Source organism: Giraffa tippelskirchi, chromosome 2 (assembly GCF_054371585.1).
Source record: "Giraffa tippelskirchi isolate mGirTip1 chromosome 2, T2T-mGirTip1v1.2.pri, whole genome shotgun sequence".
Classification (NCBI taxonomy): Eukaryota; Metazoa; Chordata; class Mammalia; order Artiodactyla; family Giraffidae; genus Giraffa; species Giraffa tippelskirchi.
Genome location: NC_137276.1, coordinates 43,928,122 through 43,941,953, shown reverse-complemented (window position 1 = coordinate 43,941,953; position 13,832 = coordinate 43,928,122). Strand labels below are relative to the sequence as shown.

At 38.3% G+C, this 13,832-nt stretch overlaps 1 protein-coding gene across 14 annotated transcripts in view; it reads left to right on the top strand.

The window, feature by feature from the left end:
* The window catches only part of PCDH15 (protocadherin related 15), a 797,082-nt gene that overhangs the window by 544,782 nt on the left and 238,468 nt on the right, over positions 1-13,832 (top strand). For all 14 annotated transcript variants that reach the window (XM_081573683.1, XM_081573682.1, XM_081573681.1 and 11 more), the window contains one exon: positions 2,083-2,215. In XM_081573683.1, the coding sequence (XP_081429809.1) occupies positions 2,083-2,215 (133 nt within the window). The remainder of the gene's footprint in view (positions 1-2,082; positions 2,216-13,832) is intronic.

The following is a 13,832-nucleotide window of genomic DNA, read 5'->3' as shown; positions in this document are numbered from 1 at the left end:
AACTCTTTCTGGCCCTAAGGATTGTAGCACACCAGGCTTCCCTGTTCTTCACCATCTCCCAGAGCCTGCTCAAATTCACATCCATTGAGTCAGTGATGCCATCCAACCATCTCATCCTCTGTTGTCTCCGTCTCTTACTGCCATCAATTTTTCCAAGCATCAGGGCACTTTCTAATGAATTGGCTCTTTGCATCAGGTGGCCAAAGTATTCGGCTTCAGCATAAGTCCTTCCAATGAATATTCATTTGATTTCCTTTAGAATTGACTAGATCTCCTTGCAGTCCAAGGGACTCTCAAGAGTATTCTCCAACACCACAGTTCAAAATCACCAATCCTTTGACACTCAGCCTTCTTTACAGTCCAAATTTCACATCCATACAAGACTACTGAAAAACATAGCTTTGACTAGACAGATCTTTGTCAGCAAAACAATATCTCTGCTTTTTAATATGCTGTCTAGGTTTGTCACAGCTTTACTTCCAAGGAGCAAGTGTCTTTTAATTTCATGGTTGCAGTCACCATCTGCAGTGATTTTGGGGCCCCCTCAAATTAGATCTGTCACTGTTTGCAATGTTTCCCCATTGCTTTGCCGTGAAATGATGGGACCAAATGCCATAATCTTTGTTTTTGAATATTGAGTTTTAAGTGCAATTGTGCGGTAGTTTGCACATTTTTTTGGCATTGCCTTTCTTTGAGATTGAAATGAAAACTGACTTTTCCTAGTTTGTGGCCACTGCTGAGTTTTCCAAATGTGCTGGCATATTGAATGCAGCACTTTAACAGCATCATCTTTTAGGATTTGACATTGCTCAGCTTGAATTCCATCACCTCCACTAACTTGGTTTGTAGGGATGCTTCCCAAGGCCCACTTGACTTCTCACTCCAAGATATCTGGTTTTAGGTGAGTTATCACACCATCGTCGTTATCTGGGTCTTAGTAGTTAGGAAATCCAGTTTTTTGACCCATCCACAGTCCCATCACCACTGCAAAATTTCTTCATACTCACTTCCTCTAAGTCATTTCTTTATGTTCAGCTCTCTAGTCTTTCACCACATCTCACTTAAACAGATTAGGATAATTTTTTTGTGTGTTTTTTAAAAAGAAATGTAAATAATTTGCCCATGATAGTTTCATCCTGCTTTTTCCTCCTACTTTTTATTTGCATGTTATTAAATATTTAACATCATAGCATCATAGCATAATGGGTTTTTCATTTTCCAGCCTAGCATCCTTGCTTTCTCTAATTTTGGTCTCAGCCTTCTGTGATCTTCCCCACCATGTGACAGAGATGGGTGGAGGGCATAAACTATACTCAGGCTTTGATCAGAAAGAGCAGTTTCCAGTTTGCATCACGTATGAAGATGTTCCTTGATTGTGCAAAAGTCATTGACCTAAATTATATTCTCAGGTTGCATCAGGCCAGAGATTTCACTTTTTAACCAGGAAGCACATACCACTGGTAAAGTTGCCCACTTACCATTTCCTTAGGCTGTATAACCATAAGGTTTTTTTGTTGTTGTTGTTGTTAATTAGTGGTGTATGATATTAAAACATTTGGTTTAGATGTGTATTAGAAAATTACTAATGTAGTATTTTCTGGTAGTATTTTCTTACCTGAAAATACCCATTTGATATACCATGCTGTCTTATAATGCACTAGTTATATTTTTGAACAGTGCAACATGTACATGGTAAAAGTTGCAGAAATGTTACATTTCAGAGAAAAAGAGGTGCATGTGTATATAAACAAAAGCTCATCACCCATAAAATGTGAACAAGATAAAGGTAAAAGCACTTTCTGAAAGTAAGCCTCCAGGAAATACTTGACATTTTCAAGAAGATGCTTGCCCTTTAATGTCATCATTTGTTTTCCCCATCTGACTTTTATTTATTTATTTATTTTTTGAGGTGTTTGAAGATCACAAGCTTCCTTTTTTCCCTTGTCTTTTTTTGGAAAGCTAAGGAATAGGGATGGTAATGAAATGCTTTTCAGATAGACAAATGCCCGGGTAACCAATTAACTGACATCAAAGTAAAAATAACTCCTCTCACATTTAATCACTTTTTTTTTTATCTTTAAGACCTCAACTGCCACAGTAAATGTGGTGGTGACAGATGTCAATGACAATGCACCAGTGTTTGATCCCTATCTGCCCAGAAATCTGTCAGTGGTAGAAGAAGAAGCCAATGCCTTTGTGGGTCAAGTAAGGGTAAGTGGAGTATATATATGTATCTTAAATGTATTCTTTATAAGTGAGTAATTTTTTTACACTTTAATTTGAAAAGAGATTCAACTAATGCCATGTGTTAAATGATGGACATCAGAATTATTTGAAAGCAATCAGCAAAATCACTTGGGGATAAGGCAAGATGGTAATAAAGTGCATTCATCCTTGATCACTGTGCTGGATAACCTTCAAGACTTTTTTTTATTAATAGTATTGTGTGCATTTCTGTTTAAGTTTTTAAGCTTGTTGATTTATATTTTATGACCATTGTGTAATTTAAACATTGATTTATTTGAGAGTATTATTTTCTTATTTAATATATATTTTTATTTCCTGAAATTACAAGAAAGCATTTTTAGAGAAGTATGTAATTATCCACAGGCTTCCCAGGTGGCGCTAGTAGTACCATTAAGCATAAATTTGGAATTGCATACCCAAAACACAAATGTTTAAATGTAAAGTCATTTGCTTATGTAAACATATTTTTAACATCTCCTGTGTACCTCATGGGTTTCTCTGGTGGCTCAGTGTTAAAGAATCCACATGCCAATGCAGGATATTCAGGTTCGATCCCTCCTTCTGGAAGATAATCTGGAGAAGGAAATGGCAACCCACTCAAGTATTCTTGTCTGGAAAATCCCATGGACAGAGGTGCCTGGCGGGCTACAGTCCATAAGGTTGCAAAAGAGTCAGATACGACTTAGTGACTAAATAACAAGTGTACCTTATATTTCAGACTCATTCCTGTCCAGTGTACTCAGCACTCATTCCTAGACATGTTGTCTTAATTTCTAACTGGAAATATTAGCCAGTTTTTGTTACCCTTTTGATGAACAATTCGTTTTTATTAAATCAGAGACAATGCTATTTTTCAGTTAGGGCATGCCTGGTCTTGAACATAGTGGTCTAGAAACCATAAGATGAAGGAAATTTTTGAAGGAACATACATGTATTTTGGAGTGTTGACCTCAGATAAGGCATCTCTGTGGTCTCTGTACAAAGAAAGAATACACTTTCTTTCCCAAGTTCAGGTTTTAGGATCCTACCTCTTTCCTCTCAGACCCTGGAGTTATAAAAAAGAAATTTGCTGGTGCTTTGCAGTTAATCTCTACAATTCAACTACTATTACAGTTAAGCAAAAGGTCCATTTTTCAGTCCAATCTCCTCTCTAACTTTAAAAGAGGATGTGTCTTTAAATGCTGTCATGGAGAACTTATTTAGGCTTGGGCTCATCAGTTTTTTTTTCTGAGAGCACTGACAATACTTGTAACAACCATCAACTCAATAGTCATTGTCATTATGAGTGTCACTATATTTCTCAAATCCTGGAGAAATTGATGAGAGGCATGTATTCCCTTATGCCTTTCTACTTCACCACAAGAGAAAGTTTTGTAATTTTTTTGTTACAACATGCCAGATGGCCTTGATGTCATGTGGCCAACAAGCCATTCAACTCCAGAATCCCACATGATACTTCTGGAGGAAAAGTTTTACTGAGGATTCTACAAGGAAAAGAAAAGAAAAAAAAAAAAAACCTAGAGACAAAAGTTTCAGTATAAATAGTTTCTTTCTGAGACCTTAAAGTAATGCTGTAGAGAAGTGAGGAAGTGGAAGTGATGCAGAGAAGAGAAGGAAACCAATAAAGGAATTGCAGGTAACCAGCTGCAATTAAGAGAACTTGAGCTTAATCCACAGGGCAAATTCTGCGAAATGACACGAAACACATTCCCCAGAATTACTGATCCTGAGAGTGATGGCACTGGTAATTTCACACACTAAAACCTGAGGGTTCTTGGTCAGTGATGCTGTGGATGGGGACATATTTTCTGCACTTCCTGCCTCCAAGCAACCAGTTCTCTGCAAATCTGATGTAAGGCCTTTCAGTGAGACTGCAGTTACTAGCAGAGGGTAGTTGCCCAGAGTGAATACTTACTTTGAGGGACATGCGTGGGCCATTGACAGCTTCTGTTACACCAATCAAACAAGGTGACTAAATCTATGAGGGGCATGTGCGGAAAACAGAGAAAGAGGGTGATGTTGAAGTTGACTCATGAAGGATGCATACTGGTGAGAAGGAAATTGGGAGGGGTTAGGGGTTTCCTTTCGAAAGAAAGGTGACAGCATGGATAAACTCATAGATAAATGGCAGCATGTGACATGTCATAATTACATTAAGTAAGTTATGCCATATCATAAATGTTTCTCTATGCCATATTGCAGATGGTGCTGAGGGAACCTCTAGAGGGTCTGAGATGGGGCACCGCTAGATTATTATTTTATAATGGTTTCTCCTGAGTAGATTGTAATAGGAGATTATAAATACAGAAAGCTGAACTGGAAGGCAAATATAATATTCCAGACATTGAAGCTTGAACTAATATAATAGTCTAATCATAATGAAAATTAAATTACCGTTGTCACTCTAGGATGCCACTTTGATGAAACCGAATTATTTTTTAATATCTAGCAAGTATTCAGATAAAATAAACAGACACTGGAAATTTAGGAAAATTATCTTTCCATTTCTTTTAATTTAATTAACATTGGAGAACTAAGTAAAGCCCATAGAGAATAACACATATGAGCCAACAGCTCATAACACATACATAGACTTTAGCATGCTGATTGATTTTTAATTTTATTTTTTTTCTTTCTTTTAACTTTTTTTGCCATTTTGCCTAGGGATTCTTTATCTTGAAATAATTATAGCATTATTTTTTCTTTATTATCCTTTAGTTCTTAAATTTGATATTAAATGATCTCTATAACTTTTTAGCATTAAAAATTGAAATATAGACTTCAGCACTCACAATATGATAAAGCAATAATTGTCCTGATTTTTAGGCAATAGCATGTTTTCATAAAGATTAAAATGAGTTTGAAAGTACAAAGGAGAAAGAAGACAACCAAAGAAGGTGCATCCAACTGATTCAGCACAGTTCCAGAGAAGTTGTAATGTTCAAAGGATGGGATTTTGATGCCTTGTAATGGTCTCCTGTTGTTACCTAATGATAATTATATAATACATTAATTTCATTAAATGGCTCAAGTTGTTATTGTTGTTGTTCAGTTGCTCAGTTGTTGTTCAGTTGTTGTTGTTGTTTGACTCTTGGCATCCCCATCAACTGTAGCATGCCAGGCTTCCCTGTTCTTCACCAACTCCCGAAGCTTGCTCAAACTCATGTCCATTGAGTCAGTGATGCCATACAACCATCTCATCCTCTGTCATCCCCTCCTCCTCTGGCCTTCAATCTTTGCAGCATCAGGGTCTTTTCTAGTGAGTCAGATCTTTGCATCAGGTGATCAAAGTATTGGAGCTTCAGCTTCAGCATCAGTCCTTCTAATGAATATTCAGAATTGATTTCCTTTAGGATTGACTGGTTGGATCTCTTTGCAGTCCAAGGGACTCTCAAGAGTCTTCTCCAACACCAGAGCACAAAAGCATCGATTCTTTGGCATTCAGACTTCTTTATGGCTTAACTCTCACGTCCATACATGACTACTGAAAAAACCATAGCTTTGACTAGATGGACCTTTGTTGACAAAGTAGTTTCTGCTGTTTAATATGGTGTCTAGGTTTGTCATAGCATTTCTTTCAAGAAGCAAGTGTCTTTTAATTCCATGGCTTCAGTCACCATCTGGAGTGATTTTGGATCCCAAGAAAAAGAAGTCTGTCACTGTTTCCATTGTTTCCCCATCTATTTGCCATGAAGTGGCGGGACTGGATGCCATGATCTTTGTTTTTTGAATGTTGAGTTTTAAGCCAGCTTTTTCACTCTCCTCTTTCACTTTCGTTAAGAGGCTCTTTAGTTTCTCTTCACTTTCTGCCATAAAAGTGGTGTCATCTGCATATCTGAGGTTATTGATATTTCTCCTGGCAATCTCGATTCCAGCTTATGCTTCAACCAGCCTGGCATTTCACATAATGTACTCTGCATAGAATTTAAATAAGCAGGGTAACAATATACAGCCTTGATATACTCCTTTCACAATTTTGAACCCGTCTGTTGTTAAATGTCTGGTTCTAACTGTTGCTTCTTGACCTGCATACAGGTTTCGCAGGACGCAGGTGAGGGGGTCTGGTATTCCAATGTCTTTAAGAATTTTCCAGAGTCTGTTGTGATTCACAAAGTCAAAAATTTTAGCATAGTCAAGGAAGCAGAAGTAGCTGCTTTCCTGGAATCCTCTTGCTTTTTCTATGATCCAACAGATGCTGGAAATTTGATCTCTGACTCCTCTGCCTTTTCTAAGTCCAGCTTGAACATCTGGAATTTCTCAGTTCACATACTGTTGAATCTTGGCTGGGAGAATTTTGAGTATTATTTTGCTAACATGTGAAATGAGTTCAGTTGTTCTATAGTGTGAACATTCTTTGGCATTGCCCTTTTTTGGGATTGGAATGAAAACTGACCTTTTCCAGTCTTGTGGTCATTGCCAAGTTTTCCAAATTTGCTGGCATATTGCATGTAGCACTTTCACAGCATCATCTTTTTGGATTTGAAATAACTCAGCTGAAATTCCATCACCTTCTTTAGCTTTGTTGGTAGTGATGCTTCCAAAGGCCCACTTGACTTCACACTTCCAGATGTCTGGCTCTAAGTGAGTCCCACCATCGCGGTTGGTGGTGCTGGTTTATTCATTAATTCATGCCCAACTCTTGCAACCCCACGGACTGTGATGCTTAGCACAAAATCTTTAGTGCAATTAAAGGTCCTACTCAGCTCTGTCAGCCTGGCAGTGATCCTGGGGCAGAGTGTGGTAAAAGGTAAGTCACAGTTTTCTCCCTCGGGTCTTCTGGCCACGGGGCTGCCAAGTGAGCTGGGAGGAACAGAACAGACAGAGAGGGGTGTACTGCAGAACTCCAGAGCCCTAGCCATGGACACCCACTGCCAAGATCCTGGCCTTGAAGCAGCAATGAACCTCTCTCCTATCCCCACCTCTGTGACCTAGTGGTGACAATGGTCTCCATGGGTCACAGTCCATGGAGGCCTCAACAACTGGAGATTATGGACACTTCCATTAATGTAGCGGCTTCAACCAGTGTCAGTCCATTCAAGTTTCAAAAATTGGTACAGCTTAGATCAATTGTATATCTCTAGGAAGTGGTCAGAGGTCAAGGTTAGGTAATATTTTTCTTTATAGATTATTACAAAATATTGAGTATAGTTCCCTGTGCTATATAATAGGCCCTTATTGGTTATCTATTTTATATATAGTAATATGTGCATGCTAATCCCATACTCCTAATTTATCCTCTTACCTTTCCTCTTTGGAAACCATATTTTATTTCTTTTTGGTAAATAAGTGTATTTGTATCATTTCTTTTTTTTTAGATTCCACATATAAGTAATGCCATATTTGTTTTTCTCTATCTGCCTTACTTAACTTAGTGTGGTGAACTCTAGGTCCATCCATGTTGCTGCAAATGCATTATTTCACTATTTTTTATGACTGAGTAATAGTCTGGCTAAGATTATTTTTTTTAATGTAGAACTTACTATACACAGATGGAGTTCACCATGCTTAAATTTGAGAATCTTTTCCATATTCTCAAATGCATATGGTAGCAGTAAAGATGTTGCAAAAATGTATATAAGACTAAAAGTAAAAGTGTTAGTCAGTCATGTTTGATTCTTTGTGATCACATGGACTATAGCCTACCAGGCTCCTCTGTCCAAGGAATTCTCCAGACAAGAATACTGGAGTGGGTAGCCATTCCCTTCTCAAGGGGAATCTTCACAACTCAGGGATCAAACCTGGGTCTCCTACATTGAAGGCAGATTCTTTACCAACTAAGCTGCACAGTAAGATTAGACTATGTGTCTCTATGTGAAATGTCAAACGTGCCATACAGATTATTTATTCAAAGAAATGAAAAACACCACAAAGGACTTAGGGGATTCTGTCAGGATTCATGGGAATCATCTGCATTTATGTATCATCTGCAGTGATTTAACAAATTAGTAAGATTCTAAAAAGGAAATAAATATACCATGTAGATGTGATACAAGACAGAATTGAGCTGAGGAGGCAATTTGAGAATAAGTCAAGAGACTGTCAATAATAGAAGATTTGCTTAGAGGAATTCTAGAAAATCGGTTAGCACATGTTGAGTTCAGGTGAGAAAAATCAGGAATCCTAATTAAACAGCCACTGATAAAAAGACTTTACTTGTCAGTGTAATGTTTTGCTTAGTACCCTTTGTAATATTTCAGTGGAGATAGACTTTAGATCTGTAAGTATGATCTGAATCTGGACTACAAGCATGCCAGCAGGTTGTCTTCAGAATGGGGCTGAGATATAAGAGGCCTCACACCAGCTCCTGAAGAATTCTCAGCTGATCCCAAATCCTTGGCTGTACAGATAGCCAGCAGAAGATAAGAGAGAGATTATGCAACAGAGAAGAAATATTAAAAATATGTATGTATGTATTTTGGAGAAAGATATGGCAATCCACTCCAATGTTCTTGCCTAGGAAATCCCATGGTCAGAGAAGCCTGGCAGGCTATAGTCCATGGGGCTTCAAAGAGTCAAACAACTTAGCAACTGAACACGCATGTATGTATGCATGTATTTACTTACTGTTAAATAGTGTAAATGTGTATGTGCTTAGCCTCTCAGTCATGTCCGACTCTTTGTGACCCTATGGACTGTAGCCCACCAGGCTCCTCTGTCCATGGGGATTCTCCAGGCAAGAATACTGGAGTGGGTTGCCATGCCCTCCTCCAGGGGATCTTCCTAATGCAGGGATTGAACACAGGTCTCCCGCACTGCAGGTGGATTCTTTACCTCTGAGCCACCAGGGAAGCCCAAATAGGGTAAATACTTGAGGGTAAAGCTGGATCTGTGGTTGGGATTATGTCATTTTAAACAAGTTTGGTAAACTGCTTGGGTGTATTGACCAAATCCTATTTATTCTTAAAATGGAAGGATCTAACATGTAAGAACCAGGCAGATGAGATTGGTCCCATTATGAACCCTGGGTCTTGGGAAGTAGGGGATCATGATGCTTATACCTTCTGATAAACTCTAGCTTATCGAGGGGAAATGAGAGGATATTTTCATGTAGAAAATACTTGGCTGCTGTCAGTGCTTCAACACATGACTCTGTGTGCATATTTTGGGTCACTGGAGACTGAGGGGATGGCACCTGAGAGAAATTTTGGAGCTCGTATCAAAGATGTCTAGCCTTCATGATAGCGTCTCACTGAGTTCTTAGGGGCTAGAATTATTTTTCAGTTCTTCATGTCCATTTTCACAGTAGCTCTGGGCATGCATGCTTGCACAGAGGCAGCTAAGAAGGCTTACTTGGAAACAACATTGCCTGTTAAGGTTAAAAAAGGTTCTCAGCATTGTATACAATACAGAGTGTGCCTCTTCCCAGCGAACTTCCAATTAATGCCTTGTAGAAATTCTTATGCTGAACTGACTTCTTTTCGCTCTAAGTAACAGAAATAGAGCTCTGAGTCAACAAGATGTTCTTCCAGTTCTAAAATAAAAGAGGCGCAATTTATTTAACCTGAAATATAAATGTATTCCTATTGTGGGATTTGCATTCTAAATCTCAGCTGGGATGAAGTGGTAGTGATTCAGTTTGAAACCCTTAAAGCAGTTTGAAAATCATTAGTAAACTGCAGCGTTTAGAAGGGTAGCAATAGTGTCATTTTTAAAAAGGAATTGATCTTTCCTTCAACTATACAATTTGATATTTAACAAAATATATCTGAATCTCAGTGGTCTGTCTTTGATTAATGTATTTGTTGTGTCTCTATGTGGTGATCTAAAAGTGAAATGAAGGTGGGGAGCTTTATAGTGTTTTATTTATTTTTTGTAGCTCAGCGTGATGTTCAGCAGTGCCTAAAACTATAATATTTCTTTTTTAAGTGGGCCACAAGTGGGGATTTTTATGGGTTCTTTTGTCAAGTCAAACCATATAATGCAAACACTATACTCAGTCAAGTAAAGAAAAGAAACCCACAAAATTTGAAAACTTAATGATGTCCATTTTAATGCTGCTGCCTAAAATATTTGTAGTAGAGATTTACCTATTGCTTGTGAATATTTTTGAAGCTTGGTGATTTTTCTGGTATTCAATTAGCAGTTCATAAATAGATTAGAAAATGTTATGCATATATTTTTACAATGTTTACTTGGAATCTATTTTTCACCAGTTTTTAGTCTTACTGTCAGCTATCATAATAGATACATTTATGCATGCATACATGTATGTGCATATAAATATTCACAGTTGTATAATACCAGATGCATAATGAATGATATCCATCCTCAACCCCACAGTAACCAACAACCTCCTTATAGCTAAACGTCACCTTTATCTGAAAAACTTCACTGTTGTATTTGTTGTGAGATGGATCTCACATTCTCCTTCATGAGATTCTGCTACCTGTTTGCTCCTGGTTTTCATGTTTAAGCATATCTGGTTCTTTTTGCCTTTCTTTATCTGTTTCTTCATAAACCTTTTTAAAATAAATACTGTATTAATCCTTTTCCCCCCATATCTCTATTGAGGTATAACAGGTATACAAAAAGGGACAGATAATTAATGTATACAATTTGGTGAGTTTGAGTTGGGAAATATACATGTACTCTTGTGTTACCATCACTGCAATCAAGGTAAAAACATAACCATCACCTCCAAAAAAATCTTTGGGTATTGGAGACGTCTTCTCGTTTGTTTCAATCCTACACATTTTTTGGAAGGGAAATCCTACTGACATTAAAGCCCACAGTTTTAATCACCCTTAGATGCTGATGTCTTCCACAGCTGCATCCTTAACCTCTTCTACTCCTTCAGCCTACCGCCTGAAATAGACATTTGCCTGTAAAACAAACCCACTGAGTGACCTGTGGGTACCTCAAATTCAACATGTTTAAGATTGAAACCTTATTTTTGCCTTCCTCAGTAAGGTTTTCTGTTCCTGAATTCTGGGTTTCAGTTCATTATTCCCAGGCCAAATCGAAGAGACATATCAGACTTCTCTTTCTCCCTAACTGTCCATAACCAGTCAATCACCAATCTTGATAATTTTTCATGCTTCAAACAGTTCTCAAAATTTCCCCTCTCTCCAAAACAATCACAGTCAGGCTCTGATTATTTGTCATCTGACCTATTGTTACAACCTCTTAGTATGTTATCCTAACAGTAATCTTAAAAACCCTCATAATTATCCTCAGTGTAACTGCCGAGATGTCTGTTAACAAGCATTCAGTTCAGTGTTAACAAGCACAGTTCAATAGTAAATGTCCATCGATGCAGCAAACAAGGCACACTTCCCATTACTGCTCATACAGCTTCACCTCCAAGAATACCGTCCTCCTTGTGATTACTGACGTATGTTCTCAGAACTCTCCCATATCCATTTGCCTCTGCTCATGCCCCCTGCCGTGGTTTCTTCTTTCTTCATGCTTGATTTAGATAGTTCATCCTTGAAAATTCTAGCCAACAATAATCTCCGCCAGAAAAAGCATTTTCTAAACTTTTCTATGTCATAAATGTCTCATACTCATGGTCCATCGTATTTGGTGCATAACTTTTGGTGGTGCTTACTAAAGTATATTGAATTTTTCCACTTATTCAAAATTTTTGAAAGCAGAGACTCAGTTATATTGATCTCATAAATCACACTACCCAGCTCAATATTTGGCTCTTAGAAGGTGCTAAATTAAACTAGACCTAATGGATTAAAATGAGCTGAAAGTACATTTTTCCTCTGAAGAGTCATGAATGTTATAGAAAGAGAAGTATGATATATGTCACAATCTAAAATACCTACTTGATTAACCTCACACACATGCCTGCAACTAAATAAATTGTACTGATAATAGCATGTCGAGGAGGGCTTACAAATAGCTGGGAATGGAAGAGAAGTGAAAAGCAAAGGAGAAAAGCAAAGATATTCCCATCCCAATGCAGAGTTCCAAAGAATAGCAAGGAGAGAAAAGAAAGCCTTCCTCAGCGATCAATGCAAAGAAATAGAGGAAAACAACAGAATGGGAAAGACTAGAGATCTCTTCAAGAAAATTAGAGATACAAAGGGAACATTTCATGCAAAGATGGGCTCAATAAAGGACAGAAATGGTATGGACCTAACAGAAGCAGAAGATATTAAGAAGAGGTGGCAAGAATACACAGAAGAACTGTACAAAAAGATCTTCATGACCCAGATAATCACGATGGTGTGATCACTCACCTAGAGCCAGACATCCTGAAATGTGAAATCAAGTGGGCCTTAGAAAGCATCACTACGAACAAAGCTAGTGGAGGTGATGGAATTCCAGTTGAGCTCTTTCAAATCCTGAAAGATGATGCTGTGAAAGTGCTGCACTCGATATGCCAACAAATTTGGAAAACTCAGCAGTGGCCACAGGACTGGAAAAGGTTAGTTTTCATGGGTGGAATTGGGGGCAGGAGGAGAAGGGGACGACAGAGGATGAGACGGTTGGATGGCATCACCGACTCAATGGACATGGGTTTGGGTAAATTCCGGGATTTGGTGATGGACAGGGAGGCCTGGCGTGCTGTGATTCATAGGGTTGCAAAGAGTTGGGCACAACTGAGCGACTGAACTGAACTGAACTGAACTGACAATAGAGAGAAAGCAATGATCCTAGAAATCTGTCTACTTTTAGAATTTCAACAAGCAAAATAATATGTATAGGGCTGATTTAAAAAGCAGTATTAATGCAAAGAACAATTGAAACTTATATTTAGTCAGTTAGTTCAGTCGCTCAGTCATGTCCGACTCATTGCGACCCCATGAACTGCAGCAAGCTAGGCCTCCCTGTCCAGCACCAACTCCCGGAGTTTACCCAAACTCATGTCCAATGAGTCGGTGATGCCATCCAACCATCTCTCCCTCTATTGTCCCCTTCTCCTCCTGCCCTCAGTCTTTTCCATCATCAGGCTCTTTTCAAATGAGTCAGCTCTTTGCATCAGGTGGCCAAAGTGTTGGAGTTTCAGCTTCAGCATCAGTAGTTTCAATGAATACTCAGGACTGGTCTCCTTTAGGATGAACCAGTTGGATATCCTTGCAGTCCAAGGGACTCTCAAGAGTCTTCTCCAACACCACAGTTCAAAAGCATCAATTCTTCTGTGCTCAGTTTTCTTTATAATCCAACTCTCACACCCATACAAGACTACTAGAAAAACAATAGCCTTGAGTAGACAGACCTTTGTTGACAAAGTAATGTCTCTGCTTTTTAATATGCTGTCTATTTTGGTCATAACATTTCTTCCAAGGAGCAAGCATTTTTTTAAATCATGGCTGCAATCACCATCTGGAGTGATTTTGGAGCTCAAAAAAAAAAAAGTCAGCCACTGTTTCCACTGTTTCCCCATCTATTTGTCATGAAGTGATGTGACTGGATGCTATGATCTTTGTTTTCTGAATGTTGAGCTTTAAACCAATTTTTTTACTCTCCTCTTTCACTTTCATCAAGAGGCTCTTTAGTTCTTCACTTTCTGCCATAAGGATGGTGTCATCTGCATATCTGAGGTTATTGATATTTCTCTTGGCAATTTTCATTCCAGCTTGTACTTCATCCAACCCACTGTTTCTGATGATGTAATCTGCATATAAGCT